Source organism: Gymnogyps californianus, chromosome 2, assembly GCF_018139145.2.
Source record: "Gymnogyps californianus isolate 813 chromosome 2, ASM1813914v2, whole genome shotgun sequence".
Taxonomy (NCBI): domain Eukaryota; kingdom Metazoa; phylum Chordata; class Aves; order Accipitriformes; family Cathartidae; genus Gymnogyps; species Gymnogyps californianus.
In genome coordinates this window covers 64,815,463-64,840,423 of record NC_059472.1, presented here as the reverse complement: position 1 = coordinate 64,840,423, position 24,961 = coordinate 64,815,463, and the positions used below count along the sequence as shown (strand labels likewise).

Below are 24,961 nucleotides of genomic sequence, written 5' to 3'. Positions count from 1 at the left end.
CATTTTAACACAGCTCTTTACTTATTAAAATGAGTGTGTGATATAAATAATCATGACTCACAGGTGCAGAATTACTATTTTGTTATCTATGAAGCTTATTTTAAAAGTGATGTGTAGCTATTGCCATTTTTCAAATGGATTTGATTTCTCCCCCATCCTCCTTTAGCATAACAGTGTTTCTATTATTTGAAAGATTCGTTAAAACACGTTTACAGCTGGTTCTTCTTTTTTCAATACATCTTTGAGACATCCCCTTGTTTCCTGACCTTTCTGAGCTACATCATGCACCATGGGATGATTCTCATCTGACTTCCTTCCCAAACAGAACGCTTCCTCTTTTTTGAAATGGGAAGCCTATACACCAGAGATGAATAGATGCTGGAATTTATTTATTTTATCTTTTAAATTACATCTTAAAAGTTACTTTTTTCCCTTACTCATTTTGCAGATTAGTAAGACTTCAAAAAGTAAGAATTTAAGCGAGCCCAGAACTTTGGTGCTCTTGTGAGCTCTCAAATTTACCTCTCAGTATAAAAGGAAAAATGTCAGGAAAAATGCTAAAACTCCAGATCCCTTTTAGAGTGCATTTCGCCTGCAGGCAGCTGCCCTTTCTGCTGCTGTGCTGGTGGCGGTAGGTTCCAGCCTGCTTTGTCTATTAGCTCTTCAAGGCGATTATGGAAGTTGCCAGTAAACGGCTGATGTCTTTAGTGATCTGCGTAAGGCTGTCACAGAGTTGTTTCAAGCGAGGTCTGAAAGGCCATTTACTTTGCTGGAAGTGCCTCCCATAGTTATTGTTACCGTTTCCTCTGTTCCTACACAAAGGAGCAAGGGAGGACACTGGAAAGAAAGGGAAGGGGAAAGGAAAGGCTACTTACCTAGCAATTAGCCAACCTGCAAATACACCTGCCCTGCATGGTCAATAGGAGCAAACGCTGCCAGTGGCGAGCCAGCGGCTGGGTGGAGGGGAGCTCAGTCTGGCAGGCAGGACCTTGAGCCTCTTCTCTTGAGGCCTTTGGCTCAGGGCTGCAGGTTGTGTGGCACATGCACAGCGCCTTTGGTGCAGTTCAGCTGCAGTTGGTACTGAGTTGGTGGCCTTGGCCAACTGGCCAGAGGCTGCCCTCGTACCTGCAGCCACATCCTCCCTGGGAGCTCCGGTTCCCTTTGGTCCATCTGGCGCAGAGCTGTTCAAATCAACTTTTGATGTATCAGTAGTTCACAGCCTTCCTGTACCTTAAGGAAACTCTGCACATCCCACACTGTGCTGGGCTCAGTCCCTCGTCTGTCCTGCCACATCTTTGCGGCACCATGTAACAATGATAATTATGATCCAGCAATGTCACCCCTCACCAGGGGCATCCAGTTTCCAGTGATGATAGTTCAGTCTGTCCAGCCTGTGTCTTGGATTTGATCTGACTTGCTTCTTTTCCCGTTCCAGCCCTATTTTCTTCCATTCTCTTTCCAAAGTCCTCTTTCCTCTGAAAGCCTGAAAAAAATTAACACAAGGAAACAGATTTTCTGTCCAAGTACTGTATAGCTAGTGAATCTTTAAATACTTGTAATACTCATAATCTAAGTTCACCTTTCTGTGATGTGCCACTGTATTTGATGTGACTGACATGCACAGTAGAGATCCTTGAGTGCTTTAAGTCTGTGAACAGAGCCACCAGCCATGGTAGCGTGGCCTTCGGCAGGAGAAAAAAGGTAAATTAGGTCATGCAGAGCTCCTTATTTCCGTAACTGTGCTACCTCTGTTACCACGCTGAGCTTGCTGACTGTAGCTTAGGTATTTCTGCAGAATGCTAGCCTACAGCACAGCTGTACCCTCTGTGTTTAGACTGAGCAGCTCTAGTAAAGGGCTTTATGATGTATGGCAATACACTACCCATGCTTAACAAATGATAGGAGAAATGAAATATTGGACGAGGAATGTTAAGCTTTATGGGGTGGCTGCCAGTGCACAGTCCTGGCCTGGAAAGCCTTTCTCCTTAATGCACTTGAAGGAAGAGGAACAGGTGGTAGTCAAGAAGACGCTCTGGAGCAGACGTTGTGGCAAGTCTGACTGTTGGAACGAAAGGGAAAATCTCCAGGAAGATTTACAATTGTTTGGGTCTATGTTTGGAGTGGCTGTACAGGCAGGCTGCCACTTGCTTAAAAAAAAAATTAAAAAATCTGAGTCATAATTTTCCATCCTCTGCAAGTAGTTTTGATGCATCAAAACCAATTGCACTTCTCTTTCTGTGCCTTAAACTAAAAACAAAAGAACCAAAAAACCAAAAAACACAACAGCCCCTACCCAAATCCAACCCTCTCAAATTTAATTATGTATCCTGCTGTGTTAATGGTCTTATGCCCCTTCTTTTTCCTCCTTCTACCTGCACCAAACTTCACAGGCAGGGCCACACACAGAGAAATGCCTAGCAGCTACAGAGCGTACTGGAAGTACTCTGCTTAGGTTTTGGACCAGTTCATACTGTATTGCTATTAACTCTGGAATTACGACAGAGCTGTGTTAGTCAAATTGGTATCATCTGGCCTAATCACTTCCTAATTTTGCAGAGCATTCCAGGGGTTTTATATCCCATAATTTTCTTTAAGTATATTATGAGCAGCAACATTTAAGGCAATGCCAAATTGTACAGTTTTCATTTTGGCAAGCAATCCCTGCAAGTGTTTTTGTACTGGTCCTGTGTACGTATTCATCTCTCCCTCTATTTTACCCATAATTTATAGATGACTACTTTCCAGGATCCAGGCACTGATGTGGAACTGTGAAGGTGGCTGTATGTTTTAAGCCAATGTAGTGCCTTTGCTCTGGTTCAGTCCGTGAGTGGAGTGATGGACCCTTTCTTTTGCATCCACTTATGCACTTTGGCGTTACGTTTCCTAAAGGAAGAACAGCAGGTTTGAAGTTTTGTGAGCTGGGGACAGACTTGCAAAAGCCATGTGTAACGTGGACAACTCACTTCGGTTTGTCAGCGCCCTGCTTTGCCCAGCTGTAGCTGGAGCAACCCTGTGTGAGATGGGAAGACATCGGGGATGCTCTTGAAGCTCACAGGGCAAAGAGGGACTGTGGGACATGATGGGGAAGTCCGATCCCCAGTCCCAGAAGGGGCCATGCTAGGGATGCGAGCAGGATGTGGCAACAGCATGGGGATTGGATGCGTTAGTTGCAGCCTTGCTGTATGAGGCTGGACAGGCCGGTGTCACCTCCCCTCAGCTCTTTATTTAAAGGACAAGTTTTCTTCTCAACCAGCAAAAGCTCCACTGAAGTCTTAACTACCCTTGGGTCAACCTAGTGTGGATGAAGGGTGAAAAAGTCACTTGGAAATACTCTGATAACAGGAGCTACAGCTTAGCCTGCAGATAAGTACACATTATTTTGTGAGGCTTTTCCCCTGCTGCAGGGCAGAGATTACCCTCACGGACCTCTGAGAAATACAGAAGTGAAAGGATTGGTAAGTCATTGCTAGCTCTGCCGCTGCCCGGAATTCCTATACACCATGTATATAAAGACTTACAAAAAAATCCCACTGAGGAGATGCAGTGAGATGTGATGAACACTGGAAATACAATGTCTGTGGCATGCTGCCAGCAGCAGCCATTTTACCCACACATGCACTTTCACTTCATTACGTGCTCTGTCGTGGATGCTTTCCTTCCCTCACCTTCAAATAAAGTCTGTGTTGACTCTGGAAGGGCTGATACCTGGGAGATGACAGATCCCAAAGTACCCCGTGCTAGAAGAGAGTTTGTGTTCGGGCTTCAGCACAAAGCTTTTTGCACTTGATGTGCACCTGTGCAAAGCTGAGGGTGATGAAAAGATACTACGCGAGGGGAGAGTGGAGTAATTTGCACATGGAGCTGCTCTTGCAGCCACTTGGCCTTTGGGAGGCTTGTAGCATCAGTACCCTAGATAACAGAGCCAAATATTCTTCAAGGAAAAATTGTATGCAAGTAGCTGGAGAGAAAAAGTTCACTGTGAACTTTCAGGCTTGCTTTTCATCGTGCCTCCAGTACCTAACAACGTGCACTTCAGCCTGACAGATCTTGGACCTGATGCCCTTTCCCAACTAGTTCCCCAGTTACTTTTTAGGTGCCCGTTCTCTGATTGTGCTTGAAATTCCAATAACCTTGCTGGCGTTTGCATCTGTGGCTGTGCGGATGGGGGATGGTTTCAGGCCTCCCCCCCCCCCCCCCTTTTTTTTTTTAAAAAGTGATCCTTGAAGTGTGACATAACTAAAGCATTTCTGCTGTGCAAAGGAATTTGTAATTTTACTGAGTTAGGGAATACCTTGTAGAAAGAGGTCTTTTGTGTGCTATACCGTAACTGTTCTCAGATTCAGATTTCACTCATCTTAAAAGGTTAAGTTTCAAATTTAATCAACTAAAATTTTTGTGCTTTTTTTCCAATCACTTCAGTGACCTTTCAGATTCTTTCCAAAATGCAAAACTAATGCAATCAGTATCTCTGATGATAATAACAATAATAATCTAACATAATTCAAAAACCTCAACATGCGCAGTCCAGAACTGAACAAACTTTATTGAATTAGTTTGATGGTTGCCTATTCATGTGTTTTGCTGCCTGGATTGTAAGAGCTCAGTGGGTTTTGTTTTCACAAGCAGCAGGTGTCCTCCTGGACAGTGTCAGAGAGATTAGTCAAATGGAGACTGGGGAGGGATAGGAGTGGGGGGCTCGGCTGACCTGTCCTGCTTTGTCCCCCAGTTCTGCAGAGGGAAGGAGACGAACAATATAATGGGGTCCTTCAGCTGTTTGCATACTTGGGGCATGGTGGTACAGTGTTTTAAGCATTCGACAGCGAGGGTTAAAAGTAACTTCCAGGTAAAGTTAGAAATTGCGGAGGGTAAAGTTAGTGAAATGAAGCAAACAGGACTTTGGAATAAATCCGTATGTTGTTGTTCCAGGAATAGAGGGAAGCCTGAAAACAAATGCAAGAAAAACAGCTGAAAAATAGCACGGTCATAAAAAAAGTTGAATTTAGGGCTCCAAGCATTAGTCATTTAATCATCATGGCAATGGTAGTACCGTTTGGGAAGAAAAGAATGGAAGGAAAAAAAGCTAAATTTCATTACTCTAAGGTGCCTAAAAGAATTAAAATTGCTTTGGTCAGATAATAATTTCCCCTCCCTGGGCCCACTCCCAAAAAACAGGGATACAAAACTGCAGTTCTTCTCTCTCTACTTGTGAGATAATGCTTTTTCGTGTCAGCATCCCTTCCCAAGAAATACTTGGTTGGAAAGCTGACAGTTGCCATCGTGCATCCTTGTCCTGAAATTATCGGCCGTGAGATTAAAAAGTCAATGAGAAGTCATTTTAGGAACTATAAGGTTTAGATGTAGAAAAGGAGAATGGAGACCGTGAATGCAAACTATACCAAAGGGCTGCTAGTTCTGATTGGTAAACCCATGATCTGGGTTTATTTGCTAAGGATGGAAGTATAGTGTTGTTAGAAATGTATAGCTGATCGTGTGGAAGTGAAAAGGTAACTCCCCAACATCTAGCCACAACAAAAATGGGGGGGGGGGGGGGGGGGGGGGAAGTGCTGAAGAGCAGTAAGGAAAAGCAGTCTGGTATAAACCAGAAACACCTCACTCGTGACCAGACGAAGGCAGGACTTCTTGGGGCGCCTGGGACTTGTTTTCTCTGTGCTCCCGGGCTGCAGCACAGGACGGCGTTACTCCCCTTTCCTCCTTGCATAGCTGAAGTGAAACCTCTGCGGGCAGGGTGAGCTGGCTGACTGATAAACTGTCTGTATGAGCCAGCATCTCAAGAGCTGTGTTGGGTTTCTGCCCTGTTAAAAACCTCAAACCTCAGCCAAAAACACTCACTGTCAATTCTAAAATTAGTCGGAGAGGAAGCAGGGGTATTAGTTGATTGTGTGCTCTCTACCCTTCAGTATCACCCTCTTACCTGCTAGCCTGCCCTATCCTGCAGTACTGAGTACTCCAGTCTAATCCTTGGTCATCTCTTTTTCTGAATTATTGGGGAGCTGGTGTAGCTGCATCTGAAAACATGTAACAATGTGTAAAGCAAGGTGAGCTTTGCAGATGAGAAGCTGGATCTCGTATCAAAACAGCGTAACTTTTTCTTCCCAGTTCTCGTTGCGGCACGTGGCCTCGTGCTGTAAGAAAACCTAAGAGGGTTTGTAGGAGTTGTCTCTCACCTCGCGCCTGCTTTGCCACCACGTTGGGGATCTGCCGACTGATGCAGCCGGAGCAGAAAGCAGCGGAGATGGCGGATAGCGTGTGGAGTATAAAAGCTAGACATGCAGGCAGCTAGAACAGGGGGCATGGCTGGTGTAAGACAAATCATCCTCTGCAAAACAGATAGTGGGTCTCTTTGAACAGCCTGACCTATGCTCAGATGATAAACCTGCTGCTAAAGAGGGTCACGGGCTCACCATTGAATGCTCCAGGAGTCCTTTCCTTAGCTAACCACGTAAGGAATTAGTATGAAAGAAGGGCTGGTTTTGGCATATGTCTACAATGCAGTTGTAGTGTGTGGATATTAGCTTACAAGGGGTTTTGGTTTGCTGTGCTGGTAGAGCGAAGGGAAGGAGTAAGTCATGTTTTCTGCCTCCTGTGAAAAGGACGGATTTTTATCATGCGTTGATGTGTTTTGTCCATACAGGTTTTACAGTCCAAGCGGTGTTCCACCTCTTCCCTTGACATTTATTCCACAAGCTGCAAATACACGTGGTTGTTTTTTTTTTTTCTGATCGTGTGTTTTCCTGCGTGCAATTACATGTGATTGTTGTGATAGACTGCAGTGCTCAGGATGACATAATTCTCTCTTTTGGAGCTTGGCGCTCCTGGGGAGGCTGCAGGCATTGGTCTGTCACCCTCTCATCTTCCCTCAGCCATGTGAGGGACACTTCACTCTTCATCTTTATTTTCTGGTCGTTTTTTTTTTTTCTTTTGCAGTTCTCTGAACTCGTTCTGACTTGTCTGTATTTGCAGATCTGCACAGGTGTTCTGGGGGCATGGAGTATTTTTGTTGGACCTTCCTTTCACGGGATAAAAGACCTTGATTTTCTGCTGCAAACTTACTTTTTGCCTTTTTTCCCCCGCTGTGTCCCATTGTATTGTGCTTACTGTGGGCTTTTACGTAGTGCCCATTACTATGGTATCTATATTTTGGTTTACATATATATATATATATATATATAAAAATAATGCAATCAGCGTGGCCATCCTGTAAGTGTCTTCTTCAGAGGGATAGTTTTATTTTTATTTTTATAATGCATACTTTTATTTGTGAAAGCTAAGCTGAAGAACCTCACCTAGTACACTCATATTTAACTTGCCGTCTATTGTAACATCTGTTATTTTCACCATTGCTGCTTCCCAGATTTCACCCTCCCACTGCATGGGTTTTTCTGGATTGTTTCCCTTCACTTGTCTTAGCCTGCTTTTTTTCCAGAATGAATCTCATTTGATTATTTTCAGACTGCATTTCTATTCTCTCTAACTCCCTGTGCATTATTTCCTTGTCCTCGTTACTTTTGCAGCTTCTCCAAATGCGATATTTCCTGGAGATTTAAGTTAGCATGCTGTCTAGAGTCTCTTCTGGATCTTCAAAGAAAATACCAAGTGAAATAGGACCTAATACGGGTCTTTGCAATATTGCACCTTCTTCCAATGTTATCCTTTGCTTTTATCATGATTTATTTGCAGCCAGTTTTCAAATCAAGCCATAGCATTCATCTCAAAGTGCAAATCACTATCAAATGTTTACTAAAAATCAAACACATCACATCTGCTTCTTTCCCTTCGACTCCTAGTGCTGTAATGCTAGCCAGAAAAGGGGCCAATTTCTAGCCAGTTCTGCTCTTCTGAATAGAAATCACGGTTTCATTGTCCTCAGGCTTGTAGCCTGGTTTACTTTATAGGAAGCCTCATGAATTAAAACAGCTGTGCAGCCTGTTCTGAAGTTTGGTTTTGTGGAGAAACAGAGCTGGGGAGGAAACAAGTGGAGTTCATGCATGTGAGGGGGAGAAAGAGAAAAGAGGGATATGTGTGTGTGGGGAGAAGGGGAGTCACTTTTATCTGCCTGTGTAAGACAAGTAACTAAGTGATGGCAATTAGATATATTTCTGCAGAACTAGTCGAATCCCTGAATGTACCTGTGTTTCTAGACCATATAGTTAAGTGTTTCGTGCTGTCTTGCTTTGCTCTCCTGTGGCCTGCAATGCCATCGATATTTGAAGCTATGGCCAAACTGAAGGCACGAGATGGCATCAGCAGCCACCTCTTAGGTGGGCACCTTGTAAAATTCGTCTGCTTCAGCTGTTGGCTGGGTATCTGTGGCACAGAGAAACTGTAACTCTTCAGGGACGCAGTAAAAGGACCTTTCTCACTCTTAAGTACAACAGGTAAACGGCTGTTTTGGGTAAGAAACAAAGGAATTGAGACAAACGTGAGGAGATGACAGGGGCTGTGGGATAAAAAGTGAGAGCGTGCTTAGCCAAGAACTCTTTCAATGGGGAATGTGAGTTATAGTCCCTGGAGATTATGCAAAAGGCATCCCATTCATGGCTTTTTGCTTTGACCTGGCCATAATAAAATCTTGAAAGTTTCTGGTGACAGTAATGCCTGCACTGCGCTGGTTAGAGCAATATTTTATACCAGTGATTTAAAAGGATTGTTAGTACCCCTTTTCAGCTGGGGCAAGCGGCTGGGAGCAGGCAGAAATAAATTTAATCTATTTTTCTAAAAAGGCTCTGCCTATATTATTGGGTTGCAAACCATCTCCTCTTGCTCTTGCCTGCATCCCCTCTTCCCCCCTGGCTTTTGCTGCCTGCTCGCAGCCCAGCCTGGACCACCACCTGTGACGGGGAGGATGGCACATGGCAGCATTGCGGCCTGGGTGTTGATATCTGGAGTGTTGATTCCCTGGTGGAGAGCAGGAAGGGGCTAGGGAAAAGCTTAGGCTGTGCTTTGTGCTAGTGAAGAAATATGAGTTGGCCTGCAGGTGAAACGCCTGTCTGTCCAAATCTTGGGGAAGGGGGGTACGGGTGTGGTTTGGTTTGGTTTGGTTTGGGTTTTTTTTGCTATAAGTGCAGCTTCAGCAATTAACACAAATATTGCTATTGAGGCTCCTGATCTAAGCTTTTAAAATTATTCCTAGTATGTTCAGTACTGTTCGTGTGAGACATCAGAGGAATTGAATCTAGCGAGACGCTACGAAGAGATGTTAGAAGCTATGTTTTGTAATAACCTTACACATTTTCATATATTGTACTGACAGCATATGCCTTCACCATTGTGGCAACTGCAGGCCTAGATACACCTCAGAAATGCCTTCGTCGTTGTCCTACTCTGTGCTACATTTTCCACCTGGAAAATCCCTTTCTCCTTGATGGCTGCACTAAAGCAATAGGGCTAAAAGGACTGTAGCCACCTCAAGGTTTGCAGTCCCAGGCTTTATACCCGTAGTTATTGGGGCACACAGGACTGTGGACTGTCTCTCTGCTTTTTCCTCCTCCCCCGCTCCCTGAGCACAGACCTAAACTGAACAGTCTAGACCTAAAGACCAAGCCCAGACCTAACCTGTGCCACCTCAGTCTGTTCAACTTTGTCCTCTTTACTGAAACAGTGTGGTACGTAGATTTTGACCAAGTCAGAAAGTATCCAGGAGTGTCTGAGGTACGCAGAGCAACCTGGGAGTCGCGGGCGTCTGCCGATGCACCCCTTTCATCATGGCTGCACAGGGGGACCAAGGAGTGGCTGGAGCCTCCCAGCTCCGCAGGCCCCGAGAGCAGGGCTGGCAGTGGTCCCCCACCTCCCTCCTCTGCCCGCTCTGCTCAGCGTAGCCAGTAGGTCAGTACAGTCTCTGCCGAGTACTGCTACGACCGAATGATTTGGTTTTGCTTTGCTTTATTACTTACTACGATGATCAAAGGAGCCACTCCTTGTGATCATAAAGAGAAGCCTTAAAATCTTATTTAAGAGCACAAATATTTTGGGCTTTGACAGATGTGCTTTGAAAATAACACAGATGTGTAGTGTCAGATTTCATCACTGCATGCAGTGTCTTTGTTTCAAACTGTAAATTTGGCTAGTAGTGCTGGGCATGTGCTTTCCCAAAACTTTGCCCCCTGCAACACAGGAAAAACAAGTTGCTGGGTTGTGGGTTTTTTCCCCCACCTGAATTTACCCCCTCAGAGAGTTTGAAAGGAAAATGATCTTAGCAGAGTGAGCACTCAGCCCTGCAAGGCTGCAAATCTATGGGTTATTTTTAACCTATTTACCTCAAATTAAACAAAAGCTTAAGAATTTTTTGCTTGAATTGAAGGCGAGGCTAAGTAGACTTTATTTGCAGTGAAACTCCAGCCGAAGACATGCTTCTTCCATTGCACTGTGCAGAATAATGCCTGTGGCACTGCGCTGTGCTAACGAACAGTGCTTGATTTTCTGAAGCGCTGGCTTTTATGAGTTGATACGAGAGGATATGCAGCTCTAGAGCAGTTCACTCCTTTCCCATTCTCACCCCTCCTAGGGATGCGGTGATCACTTTGGACTGGTGACATTAGATGGAGCATGGTCTCCTTACACTTGCCTGGCAGTGGCTCATTAACTGCATGTTAATTGAAACTGAAAGTTTTTCACATGATTCAATTCAGTTACATGTTAAATGGATTCAGTGCAGTAAGCATTACTGCTGTGATGAAAATCTCTGTGGAATTGATTTGTGAACTGATTTGGAGGGATTCAACGGCTTCATCAGTGGTTCTGAGAGATCGGCATTGGGAGAGCGGGCAGAGGTAGCCATGCTCCCAGCAAAACAAATCTTACTCTTCTCTTTCACCCTAAACAGCTTTAATTACTGCCCAGTGTGTTCCCTTTCTAGGACATGTGTTAGGTAGATAAATTTACTCTGGAGAGCTGAGAAGCGAAGAAGAAAATGAGAAGAATCGGAAGTCTGGTTTGAATTCTGTAATCTGAATGACTGAAAATGTTGAATTCCTTATCTCTCAGCGGATTGAGTGGTCATAAAATTTTCCTAAAGTTTGACTAAAATGTAAACGTATGTTAAAAAAAAAAAGTATCTGCTTTAAACTAATGGATGGAAAATTCAAAATTTACATCCTCCATAACTCATCTTTTATACTTGGCCACTGCAAAAGTCCCACTTAAGTGAGCAATTTATTCTGTATGCTGTACCTGCTTATATGCTTGGTTTCCATGTGGAGCCAATTTTTATTGCTGAGTTATAAACCCTTTGAAAATAGGGGCTTGTAATGGAAGCGCTGACAGACCTTTAACTAGGTCAGTCTTATCTGGCTCCATTATCTTTGCTTTTGTTAAAGCATTAAATGGTTGCATATTTGTTTATTTTTCTCGCAGTCCCAGAATTTTAACATGGGTATATTATTGAATTGTTCTTTCTTCAAAATGTCATGAACATGCAGCATTAGAGAGTTTATCCAGACTTCGCAGTCATCTTTAAAAGTAAATTGAACTGTTGTGTCTTATTTCAAGATTTTCTTGCTTATACAGTACATTTAGTCTGTAGCATGTCATTATGATACTAATGCCAAAGTTTGCTTTTTCTCCTGCTCTCTTATTCTAATCTTGAATTCTGCTCTGTCTTTTGGGCACCTTTCTGCATAAAATAGCAATGATGGTTTTTTGTTTGTCCCATTTAGATGAAAAGCCATACCACTGCAACTTTTCTGAAGAGGAAACCCCAATGGTAACATCTCAGTTGGATGAACTCCCGAAGCTGGGAAGCCGCAACGCCAGAGAAAACGAGGCCAGGGAGTCTAAACCAGAGATTCCTGCCCTGGTGTCAACACTGGAGAGTGTCATCAAGGAGCCCTTTTCGAAATACCAAGATCTAAAAGGTTCTGCAGACATAAAGATGCCAGCATTTCACCACAGCCAAGGGCTTCCTTGCTCCAGTCGCATTGCTAGTTTCGCTTCGAGTGTGGGCCAGACGTCTTCAAACATGGTCATGGACTTGAAAACGTCACTTGAAGTGCAGGCTAGTCGCGCTAGAGAAAATTTGCTAGACTTGCACAGGGAGCATCCTCTGATAGAAAAAGGTGCTGAAGCTCAAGAGGTAGCTCCACTCGATTTGAGTGAAAAATCAACAAGGGATAATTCATGCAATAAAAATCTGAATACATCCTTGCAGGCTGCTTTAATTGTCTATCCATGTCCTTTCTGCAGTCACAAGACCTACTACCCTGAAGTCCTGTGGATGCACAAAAGAATTTTGCACAAAATCAGCTGTAACTCGATGGTCCCCCCTTGGGTTCAACAGAATGGATTCAAGAGTATTAAAAACAACCTGGTCTTTCTGGCAAGGAGTGGGCGTACCGGCCCCCCTCCTGTTCTTGGTGGTAAGGAATGCCAGCCTTTGCCCATTGCCAGATTTACGCGCACTCAAGTGCCAAGTGCATTGCCAGGGTCCAAAAGCAGCTCTCTTTCTGTCGGGATGACTGCGAAGTCCGGGAGTATGCATCAGTCAAAGGACGGTCATGCCTTCGGCCACTGTGGTCCACGCTTATCAGGTCTGGATGGGTACAAACAGTCCAAGTTAAACCATTCCCAGGAGCAATACAGCATAGCAGCACAACAAAAAAATAAATACGAAGCAAATTCCAAACTTATGCAAATGGGAGCCTATAGCAGAAGCGTAACACCCACTCAAACAGTCATATCCAGGCCTAGCACACAGCCCACCAACAGTAAGCAAGTGGAAAAGTACATGGTTCCCCAAGGAAGTACTAGTTTTGCCCCTCCAGGTAAGCACTGTGCATCCGACTCCATGAAGGCCAAATTCAGCCCACCGCCACAGTATCACCCTCTGTGTAAAAGCGAGCAGTACACTAAACACGAAGAGCCATCGGTGCCTCAGAGGGAGTCTCATGTGAAGGCTGGGAATGAGATGAGGACATTGGCAAACTGCACAGCGGTAGCACGAGCGAGTCCGTTGCTGCAGCCCCAGCCTAGCGCCGCGGGAGTTTCTCCAGCTTTACACTCCAGCAAACAGGATCTGGGATCAGAAGGGCATGAGAAACGTTTGGACGTTTTAAATATCTTTAAAACATACATTCCAAAGGACCTTGCTTCGTTGTACCAAACCTGCGGTGCCAACAGCCCTGTCCTGGATCACGCAGGTAAGATTTTCACAAGCCCTTCCATAGCTGAGGACGCGGCTTGCTTGTTCGTGCTTTGTTCGGAGCCATGACACGCTGTTTCACAGTTTCTTCCTTCTCTCCCTTTAACGGATGGGATCACAAGTTCATTGTTTTTATCATTTCTGGATAGGCTTGAATAGGTTTGTTTACCGATCTCTAACATTGCGGCATCCCCCCTCGTGCACTGTATGACATTTCTGTCACAGGTTAAATGTATCTGGTTCCACCTGGAGTATTACTGTTCCTTTGTCCCCTCATTTCAAGCAGGCTAAAGTTACACAGATGTGCTGTCACACGAAGATCCCCCTGATATGCTGGTGCTGGCACACTTCATCATCTTTTTGCTTCGGGCAAAATAAACATCCTCTGGGGCTTATCTGTGATGTTATTTTGGAGGTTTTGTTCAATTTTGTCTGCAAACAAGTCTTCCAACAACAGAGAGAGATAATCACTTGTCAGTGTCCTTTGTCTTTCTTGACAAAAGTCTTAAGATCTTCCTTGTCCGTATCAAAGACTGCTATCGTATTTTTCAAATGATTATTTTGATCTGTTTGTATGTGGTGGTGCTTAGTTGCTGGCTGGGGTTAAACCAGGACAGCCTGCTTATAATTAAAAAGAGGTAGGGCCAAATATGTGCCTGCTAATTCACATAAGCAGGAAAGGCAGTTGTGCAAATAGCCAGTTTAAAAGTTCAGGGACTAAAAAAGTATCAGAGCTCTCCTTCTGTCGCTTGCCAGTCAACTGCCATGTAAAAAGAAGAAAACAAAAGAAAAAGAAACCAATGTATTTGCATTTGAAACCATACTCTTCTGATGATCTGCCAGAATTAGTTTGTCTCAGTGGAAACTGAAAATCACACTGATTTATTACTCGAGGTGGGCCTGTGTGTGTAGGGGAGGAGAATGGGAGCCGTAGTCCCAGCTCTCACCATTTATAAACCATCCCATTTTTTTTATACGCTTCTTTTCTTTGTAGAAGTTGTGCAAGAACTGAACTCCACATGGAAAGAGCACGTGTTCCAGACTGCTGTTCCAGTGTCCTCACCTGACATAATGCTCTCTGTTTTGTCAAAAGCATCTGTGAAATGGAGCTTGTGACCCCATTTTGCAAGTGGGACGAAACCCAGGACATTTGGAAGCTGGTAGTCTAAGGACAGCTGTGGTCTAGTGCCCAGGTGGTGTGTGCAAGATGACTGCTCTGGCAGCTGTGAGGCAAGGAAGGAGCCATAGTGTCTGGTCAGGTCTTGGTGGAGGGCCTTTTGGAGAAGACAGGAAGGCAGAATCTGTCTGAAATAGTCTATGAGGTGCACCTTTCAGCCACTCCATTGTCAGTTTTGCTCAGTCATTTAAAAAGTAATGCTGCGTAGGAGCCGACTTATTTATTGAGTCGATCATTTCGCAGGTGGCTAGAGGCTGTGTGATGATTGTAACTAACATCAGGCTCCTGGTTTTTGTTAAGGAGGCAGAGGAGGACATGCTCAGTTTGTAAAACTGCAGGGTCAGCATTCTTGTTTTTGTTCAACCGACTTTGCTTTTGCTATCCCAGTGCCTAGGAATGTTGACTAAAGTTTCTCCCTGCCCACTTCTTGCTCTAAATACCAGTTAATTGTTCCACTGTCAACTTGGGGTACCTTCACATGGGTGTCCTCCTTGATGTTATTTAATACTACGTTGTGTTAAACTGCTCAGAGAAATCATATTGATCCAGTGAGCTCCCAGCTGTGTTAAGAGGGATGGAGAGAAACAGTTAAAGCCAGGAACTGGAAGCTGGCTTGGTGAATGCAGGCACCAGAAAAACCATGAGGACCGTTGGGGCAGGGTTTCCAAGGAGGTCTCTATTTACCTGCTTTTTAAAAGAGGGATTTTATTGCCAAAACGTTTTTGCTGGGTAGTGATTTCCAGAGACACTAACTGGAAGTTATTTAGTGCCCATCTCTGCTTTGAAATCTCTTCTTTCATTGCAAGTGTTTTATAGCAATCAAGTTTTCAGAATTTGAAACCTCTTTTTTTATGTAGCTTGTCTTCATTTTATATACAACTTCCAGGTTGTTGATGGTTCTCCAAACCAATTGGCATGATGGCTGTTTTTCATAGCACTAAAATAAAAAGCTGCTGCAGGCAAAAGGAACAAGATCCTACCAATGGTGAATAAAGGAGGGTAAATGAACTTCATCTGAAATAACACACAGCCCTAGACTGAGCCCTCTGAGTCAGTATGCATCATACAATTTAGTCTTAATATGGCAATGTGAATATGGCAATCATGACATAAAGGACAACCAAAAATCCCACTTAGGTATGCTATTTGTCACAGTTTTTTTCCCAATTGAATGTTCCCAATAGACTTCACTTGAGTGTTTGGTATACGACCTCATCTTGGATCACACTAGAATATTTTAGTGTGTGGTAGTGCAGCGTTCAACTTCCTTTAGAGTGACTGGATTTATTTCTGGGATACTGTCTTTTACATTTGTGTTTATTCCAGTGTGTCCTTGGAAAAGAGAGTTGTTGTACATACTGTTGTGATACAGCTGCAAACACAAAGCTTGCTGCACTTAGGCTAGGTTTGTTTCACACTGCCCAATCTTGCCAAATGCTTGTAGAGAGAATCTTATTGTTATATTTAATAGTGGTTATTTATTTTATGAACGATATTTACATGAATCGCCATATTAGGAAAGGATGGGTTATGGCAGCAGATGCACTTTTTCCCTGGGGCTCCTTTGAGACCGGCTTTGAGCATTGATTTTGCAGGAGCTCCCATTCAGACAGTCACGTTCATTTACCTTCATTTGCTAACACCTGTAGTCATCCACCCTCTTTTGTTCACATATAGGATAACCTGAGTGATGACTCATAGGGGTATTGCCTTGCGGCAATGATGCCCATCGCTCCAAGCTCTGAACTATCAAAAGCCTTATCGTGCTCCTTAGGAAATGCAACAATGGCAAATATACCTGGAAGCAATCCATTTTTTCCACCTGCTTTTTAAATAACTACCATAAAGTGAGTGCTAGGGAGGGATTAGATGAAAGTCTTAACCCACTCACCTTCAGCGTTTGTACAGGGTACGTTGGCTTACAACAGCATCCTCAGCCTTCCCTCATGCATGACTCAAGTGCTTCCATCAAGCAGTGCTTCCATGAAGGCTGTCGAATCGGGCCCGTGATGACTGCTGAGACAAGTGTATTCACCTTCCACAGAGGGAGACCTGGGGTATAGAGAGATTAAATGTCTTTCCAGAGGTGGCAGAAAAACCACCTCTGGAACCCAGGTCTCCTGGGCTCCACGGGAGCTGCTCTGCCGGTAGCAGAGCCCTGCTCTGCCTGTCCCTGCCTGTCCGGCAGTTGACATGGCAGTCTGGCAAAGGCCACGTCTGGTCCCTCAACACACCTCGCTCAGCTTTGCTTTCAAGCCTGCAGCTGTAGTTCTGGCCAGTGTGGGGAAAATGCTAGTAACAGACCGGAAAATGTGCTTTAATCTTGACTGCCTTAGAAGGCAAATCCATCTCATTATAGCACGGTGAAGCTCTCATTGAAATTTATGTGATTTTTGGGTGTTTTTTGTTGGGTTTGGTTTTTTTGGGGGGGGGAGGTATACGTGATCTGGATTTGCCCCTAAATCATGATCTTGTATTTGACTGCCAGGAACTTAATTGTTGGGAGCAAGTGTGTTCAGCTACATTTTACAGACTGTGCTGCCATCTGCAGGAGGTGCTATTATAAAAAGAGAAAACAATTTGTGAGTGGGGTTTTTTTGTTGTTTTTTTTTTGGTTTTTTTTTGCAGCCAGACATTTCTTTTCAATACATGCTGTGGTGAAAACCATCGCAGGACACTTGGTGCCATACCAGCAGAGTAAATGGCAGCCTGTCTTCTTTTCCATTCATTTTCAGGTACAGCATCTGGATTTTGGATGAGCCCTCTGGCATTCTGCCGTTGATTTTTCAATTGTGGGAGGTTTTTTATTGCACTTTTTTGTTCACAACTTTATTCTTTTTAAATGCTGTAACGGGGGGGGGGGGGGGGGGGAAGAAAAGCTGAAACTTCACTTCCACTGACAACCCCTGAGAATTTCTTTAAAAGCCAAAGTATTCCAGTGGCAAATGGAAACATCAACTCTTTCCTTCCAAGGAGAGCATTTTACCAAAATAGAAAAGATGATGTTCAAACTTTTTTTTTTTTTAAATAATAAAAAAGCCTAATAAAAGTCAAATGTGTCTTTTTTGATCAGCAGCAAAAAGACAAAGACCAGCCCTTTAAGTCAGATGCTGTAAACTGACCTTTGGAGAAAAAGGAGAGGTTTGAGTGGTTTTCCACAAATGCTAATGGCCTAGAAAACATGTTTACCCAGGGCTGGGGGAAGGCTGCTGTGCTGCTACCAGCTCAAAATGTCCGGAATGACACTTTCATTCACAGATGTCTTTCGTCTGTGCCTCAGAGGTCCGGGGTCAAAGCAGCACCGGCAGGCAGGTAGGCAGGGGCGAAAGGTTTGATCAGTCTGTGATGGCTCCGCTCGCTCTGCATTTGTCTCTGAGGTATTGCCGCCCGGGGGGGACAGTCGGGCTCTGGTCCTACTCACTTCCTATTATCCATGTGACTTGTCTCCGCCACGCTGGAGTCACTTTGATTTGCCTGATGTACTGCTTGACAAAGCTGGGTGATGGCTGAGAAGTGGATCCAGCTGCTCTGAAAAGCGCACACCTGACATGCCAGTCCTGGTGCGGGCACATCATGGGGAGCATTTTTTAATTCAATGTAATTTATGCATTCTTGCAGTCCTGTGTGTGCCTGGCCTGTCAGCCAGTGCCTAGATGAAGGCTGACAGTTGTCATCCAGGGCCTGAAGGTAGCCTCACATAATGACACATTAGACATACTAATGATGTTTTCTTCTGGCATAATGTTTTCTTCTCAACTTTCCTCTCTCCTCTCCCCCCCCCCCCCCCCCCCCCCCCCCCCCCCCCCCCCCCCCCTCCCGACTACAGGGATGCTCAGGACACAAACACGCCAAGGAGACTGCGTCTGCAGAGAATGTGGAAAATGCTTTACGCAACCCAGTCACCTCAGGACTCATCAGAGGTCCCATGCAGGTACCTTTTCACACTCGCTCTTGCTTTCTCCCTTTCCCACTTGCCTGCTTTCGGATCCAGCTAACAAAATGCCAAGAATTACATTTCACGTACCATGTTAACCTAAGTAATTCCAGTACCTAGATCTAATAGACAGGTTTTTTATTTTTACAACTATTGCTCTTGTTCTCCCGATATTGCTGACCTGATCCCCACCCGAACTCCATAAAATTGCAATGCATTTAAGATAAGTCTGTTTGCAAATGTTTTATTTTAATTAGAGAGTAGGGTACCCAGAAATGAATATGCTAATGAATTCTGTTGCCACCAGCACAAATTGAAATCAAAGTACCCCTTTCAGCACAACATAAGGCTTTGTTTTGCCTCATCATTGCTGTTGACAGGAACATTTTTGCGGGAAACGAGATTTTTCCGCAGACGGGCCAGCTCTAAAATGGGAAATCCCTACCAGCCGTTTTTAACCTGGTGCGGTCTGTGGTTGAGGCTGTAGGAGGCTAAAGCCACCGGTGTCGAGAGACCCCCTGACCATTGCACGAGACAGTGAGACTAGCGGGTTCCTCCTGAAAAGTGTGAATGATGCATACGTAAGCCAATCTGATGCAAAATGACAGAGGCCAAATGGTAAGTAATGCAAGAAGAGGGTCCCTTTACACATACACTGATAATTAATGTTGTCAGTGATTGCTTTCTTCAGCGCCGAAGCCTGAATTAAAAAGGGCAGTGGCCCTAGGCTGCCATTAGCACACTCTCTTACAGTAAGTGTTACGGTAAATTGGTATTTTCCGGCCACAGGCTAGTAGCTGGTGTCTTTTTTTGAACGTGGTTAATCTGTAATGGTCTCAAATAATGTACACACACTAACGAAGCTTGAACGTTCATCTGTTAACAAGCCCCCTTGTTCCCACAGTGGTATTTGAGTCTAATGGACTCCGAGGTACTGAAGTTCACACCACCTCCGCAGATGCCCCAAAACAAGTATGTTTTACAATTAAGTGGACGTTTGGTTTTTAATGTGGTAGCTGGGAAAAAGTTGCACGGTGATACTCACCACTAAAACACTGACTGTTTTATAACATGTATAAATAATAATGATGTTGCTTGATTTTTAGCTCTTAAATTTTTTAAGCTTTTTATCAAAGTCTGTTATATAGAGAGTTAATTGTAAAGCAGGTAGTTAGTGTTTAAATAAAAATGTTACTGGCTTACTGGGGACTGGGTGGGATAGGTAACTGTAATGCGCAGTGATCTGTAATAGTGAGATAGTACATAAAGAATTCCTAGAAATAATTTGTTTTTACAACTAATAAGTTTTCTGCTGCAACAATAGAATTAATGCTTAGTCCGTATCTTTCTGAAGAGTATTTGTACCCTGATATACAGTATCTGGCCTTCAAAAGGCTCTCATCTTCCAGTGCCTGTGGACTCTGTGTGGCAGTGTGCTTTCCTGTTTCTAGTATAGTTTCCTGTCTGAACAAACACTTCTCAGCGCTCTGAATTACACATAATGGAGCTGTTACATAGAAAACCATTAAACTGAATTTGTTTTGTGTATCTTACATCTTTGGAGACCAGTGTCATAACCTGGACCTTCCCACTCCATCTTCCAGCTTGGCAGGTGGGTTTCAGGGTACACCTTCTCAATGGGCAGTTTTCTTTCATTGTGAAACTGCCTCCAGCATCGCTCGCTTTTCCTTTCATCCATGTTTTTAGTTTAATTTTGACTACAGCACTTTTCCTGTCCTCCTGTCTCTTACTAAATGATTGCAGATGGTTTCGGCCATGCTTAGAGAATGCATCTCCATGCTGGTCCCACCTTCCTGAAGTTTAGGAGTTGGTTTCTACTTGCTCAGTAAACGTCCTCACCGGGCATCACCACATCGCATAGTCCATATGCTGCACCCTTCATGGAGACTCTTAGCACCTTCTCTGTTGCACTTGCATCTTTCTGGACCAAAGGCTACATGGGGAACCCAGCCACTGCCACAGGAGTATCTGAGTTGCCATCAGGCTGTAGGAGTGGCCAACAACTCTTCTCATAAAGTTTTCAAGATGGCATAGCACTTCAGTAGTTGTTGTTGTAGGCAATGTTTGCTTTGCTTTTGTGGGACAGCAGCAGCAAAGTTATGCTATAGTTTTAGAACTAGATGAAAGTGCTCTCCTTGTGATGCTTATCTAATAAAACTGCAAGGACATACCTCTCAGTAGAAGTATGTGACAGAGTGAAACACTGCAGCTCTCCAAACTAGCTCAACTAGTCTTTGGTTCTCATTGGTTTAGTAATGTAGATTTAGTAAACCTAAGCATCTTTAAAATGCTCTTTTATCTTTTCATGCTCATGGTTTTATCTCATGTGTAGTTGAGATCGGATTCTGAAGGCATCTGGGCTTTTTTCCTCTAAAAGACAATGTAAGGTCAAAGTTGGAAATACATGTGGTGGGTTGACCCTGGCTGGATGCCAGGTGCCCACCAAGCCACTCTATCACTCCCCTTCTCAGCGGGACAGGAGGGGGAAAAAATAAGATGGAAAAAAATCTCATGGGTCAAGATAAAGGCAGTTTAATAAAGCAAAAGCAAAGGCCGCACACAGAAGCAAAGGAAAACAAAAGATTTATTCTCTACTTCCCATCAGCAGGCAATGTCCAGCCACTTCCTGGGAAATAGGGCTTCAGTACGCGTGGCAGTTGCTCCGGAAGACAAATGTCATAATAGCGAATGCCCCCTCCCCTCCTCCTTTCTCTTAGCTTTTATTGCTGAGCAGACATCATATGGTATGGGATATCCCTTTGGTCAGTTTGGGTCAGCTGTCCTGGCTGTGTCCCCTCCCAAGATCTTGCCCACCTCCAGCCTGCTGGTGAGGGGGGAATGTTGGAGAGGCAGCCTTGATGCTGAGCAAGCACTGCTCAGCAGCAGCCAAAACACTGGTGTGTTATCAACGCCTTTCTAGCTGCCAGTACAGAGCACAGCACTATAAGGGCTGCTATGGGGAAGATTAACTCCATCTCAGCCAGACCCAATACAATACATTTCCAAAAAATTCTGAAATGGCTGTATGTTGTGGTTTAGGCCCAGCTGGCAACAAAGCACCACGCAACCACTCGCTCACTCCTTCCCCCTCCTCCTTGGTGGGATGGGGAGGAGAAAATATGAAAGGCTCGTGAGTCAAGACAAGGACAGGGAGGGATCACTCACCAATTATGGTCACAGGCAAAACACTCAACTTGGGGAAAAAGAAACCAACTTAATTTGTTACCAATCAAATCAGAGTAGGATGATGAGAAATAGAACCATATCTTAAAAACACACCTTCCCCCCACCCCTCCCTTCTTCCCAGGCTCAGCTTTGCTCCCGATTCCTCTACCTCCTCCCCTCCCAGCAGCGCAGGGGGACGGGGAATGGGAGTTGGGGTCAGTTCATCACACGTTGTCTCTGCCGCTCCCTCCTCCTCGAGGGGAGAACTCCTCACACTCTTCCCCTGCTCCAGCGTGGGGTCCCTCTCACGGGGGTCAGCCCTCCACGAACTTCTCGAACGCGAGTCCTTTCCACAGGCTGCAGTCCTCCACGAACTGCTCCAGCGTGGGCTTTCCCACGGAGTCACGGCCTTCTCTGGGCCCGGCCACCTGCTCCGGCGTGGGGTCCTCCATGGGCTGCAGGGGAATCTCTGCTCCGCCATTAACCTCCATGGGCTGCAGGGGGACAGCCTGCCCTCTCACGACGGGCTGCAGGGGAATCTCTGCTCCGGCGCACCTCCTCCCTCTCCTTCTTCACTGACCTCGGTGTCTGCATGGTTGTTTCTCTCACATCCCACTCCTCTCTTCGCTGCAGCTCTTTTTTTTTCAGCAGTCTTTCCCCTTCTTAAATATGCTATCACAGAGGCTCTACCACTGTCGCTGATGGGCTCGGCCTTGGCCAGTGGCGGGTCCAGCTCGGAGCTGGGGAAGCTTCTAGCAGCTTCTCACAGGAGCCACCCCTGTAGCCCCTACCCCGTGACACAAACCCCCGCTACACAAACCCAACACACCGTATCTATCAAAAAAGAGATGTGGCAGCTCAGTCCACATCTGGACTCTTTTTGTAATTCGGGTTATATTACTGCACAATAAATTTACTCGTAATCTTGTCTTTGTAAACTACGGCCATCCCAGAATTTATTGACTAACTTCTTCCACGTCAAATGTAGCTTGCTCTTGCAGTCTCAGTCCATGTCATCTGTCTTCAAAGTATTTGATTAAATTACAGCATCTCTCAAGACAGCAGAATACTGGGTAGGGGTTAGCTTCATGAATCGCTTCGTCTCTTGCCAGTCAGTAGTTCTTCCACAGAAGCTGCAGTATGATCACTTCTCCAGGAGATAGTTCCCTTTCTTGTGTCTTTTTTGCTCCTCAGTATCAGCCTTTGTCTCAGTTTGTCAGCATCTGTGTCAGTGAGGATTATTCAGTTGTCTGCCGTTTTGCTTGTTCTCATCGCGAGCAGGCTTTGCGCTCCCCGAGAAGACTCCACCTGCACAGTCCCTGGGCGTTAGGGAGGGAATATGCTCATTTCTACCTGCAGCTGTAGCGGCCTTTAGAAGCGCAGAAACGAGCTCGCACTGAGAACGATGCCTGCAGCATTCTGGTAACATTACGATTTCCCACTTTAAATATTGTCACTCCGTGTCTTCATTTCATTTCTTAATTGGGGACAGATCTGTTCATGAGAGTTTACAGTGTAAAGTCAGTTCAAGTTACAGAAGTGCCATGCACATGCTCCGAGCAAGAAACAGTAGTTACCACGTACGATAGCTTGAGAATGAAAGGGGCTTTTTTTAATGTTAAGTGGAAATGATTCACTTTACATAATGTTTCCTCCTCACAGGTAAAATGTCTTCCCCTGAGTAGTCTGCTAAAGAGTAAAAATATTAACGTTAGTATTTCACAGTTCCCCCATTCCCTTCAGTAGTCAACCAGAAGATCATCTCCAAAGGTTTCCTTTATGAAAGAATGTTAGGTAGGGCTTTTAAAATCCCGCAGCATAGTAGCTTACAGCAGCGCTACATTATATAGGAGTTTTCTCACAGAATAATTCTAATTCCGCATGTTAAAAATAGGGTCTACAGACAGGCTTTTTCAAAAACGAGCCAGCTAAATCTATATTTAGGTGTCTAAACAGGAAACCTACTTTAGGCTAGTGAACCACCAACAGGAGATGCAGGTGTTCAGCATCACTGAAAAGCAGGCCACCTATAGGGGCGTGTAAAGAAGATCATACACACCCAGTTTTGATAATATAAGCACTGGGCTGTGTTTCGTGCTTTGTTATCAGCACCAATGAAATATAAACAAAATGTAGGAAGTAAGATGTTCATTCCCTTCATAACATTATTTACTGTGGTTTCTTATTTTTACCTGGATGCTTTAAAAAAAAAAAAAAAAGGACATTTTAACATCAAATGAATTTCCCGTGAACTCTGGAATATTTCCTACTCTTCTTTGTCTAAAGGACAAAAAATGCTCATTACATACCCGGAGTCAATACAATCTGTGCAAAGTCGTGTAGATTCTCTTGAAATGCTGCCATATTAAACATACTGAATATTCTGAATATTTTTATAAATGTTAAATATCCCAATATATCCATAATTAAGCTTGCTTATCCACAATGAATATGTATCTTCATTTGGAATACACTAAGCAGCATCCAAAGACCTGATTTAGTAGGCATGAATTCGGGGAGCGCACTCCAATTGCTTATACATGGCAAGACAAAAGCTGGCTCCCCTTCGGAAGGGTCCCTGCGACCGCGTGTATCTTGAAGCCACTGCAGCTCTCAAAGCAAAGCTCTACTAAAGCATGGGGTCATTTCAGAGACTCTGCCTGATGCTGTAGCATTGCAGCCAGAAGCCCAGCTGCCAAGTGCATTCAGTGGCACAGGAGTCAGTCTCTAGCCTGCTTTTGCAAAATGGTGACAGCACTGGTAGCAATTTCTACTACATATGCCTTGCGTTTAACTTCTGCTGCTGCGTTTTTAAAAACATAAAAACTTGGCCCGCTTTAGGAATATAGCTTATCCTCTACCAGTGCTGTGTCAAACAATATGCTCTAAAAATTTTAAGGGACAAGTAATTGGGTATTCAAAAGGCATGATTTACTGGTTAGCAATGAGGAAGAGTTCTGTCTAATTGAGAGTTTATATACGTGAAGCATATTTGCAGTGCTGGAGCCAGAGACACTAAGTTCTCTGCCTTTTGTGCAAGTGAAACAAGCAAAGCCCCCAAAACGCCAACCTTTGCCTTTTCTGGAAAAACACCCTTTTACTTACAGAAAATCAATTAAAAGCTACAGCCCAGAAAAAAAATGAACTGTTGGTGCCATGGATATCTCTGACTGAAGCTTTCCCCATGCCAGAAGGCACTGATGGTCCTTCTCTGTGAAAGAGCTGTGGACACCACAGTTCTTGGGCCTCGTTCACTGAAAAGAGAGGTGCGCAGTAGGTCCTGTGTGACAGGGGTAAGCCACCTTCATTAGGGAGTCCATAAGCCTTAATCTTCTCCACTATAAGTATTTTAAAATACTTCTTGCAGTGTTCAATACTTGAGATAGCTAGCATAAATGTGAATAGTCAGAATTTGGGGGATAGACAGATTGGAAAGAACCGTCAAGAAAACACTACATATATAAATATATATACACACACAGGTATATTGTAAAGGAGCTTGGTGGAAAGG

The 24,961-nt window shown here is 44.4% G+C and overlaps 1 protein-coding gene across 2 annotated transcripts in view; it reads left to right on the top strand.

Moving 5' to 3' along the window:
• Positions 1 to 24,961, top strand: part of ZNF516 (zinc finger protein 516) — a 105,775-nt gene that overhangs the window by 77,776 nt on the left and 3,038 nt on the right. The window contains exons 3-5 of one of the 2 annotated variants that reach the window (XM_050891615.1): positions 11,673 to 13,151; positions 18,157 to 18,261; positions 19,169 to 19,236. In XM_050891615.1, coding sequence (XP_050747572.1) covers positions 11,673 to 13,151; positions 18,157 to 18,261; positions 19,169 to 19,236 — 1,652 coding nt within the window. The remainder of the gene's footprint in view (positions 1 to 11,672; positions 13,152 to 18,156; positions 18,262 to 19,168; positions 19,237 to 24,961) is intronic. The other variant, XM_050891614.1, reaches the window with a different exon arrangement.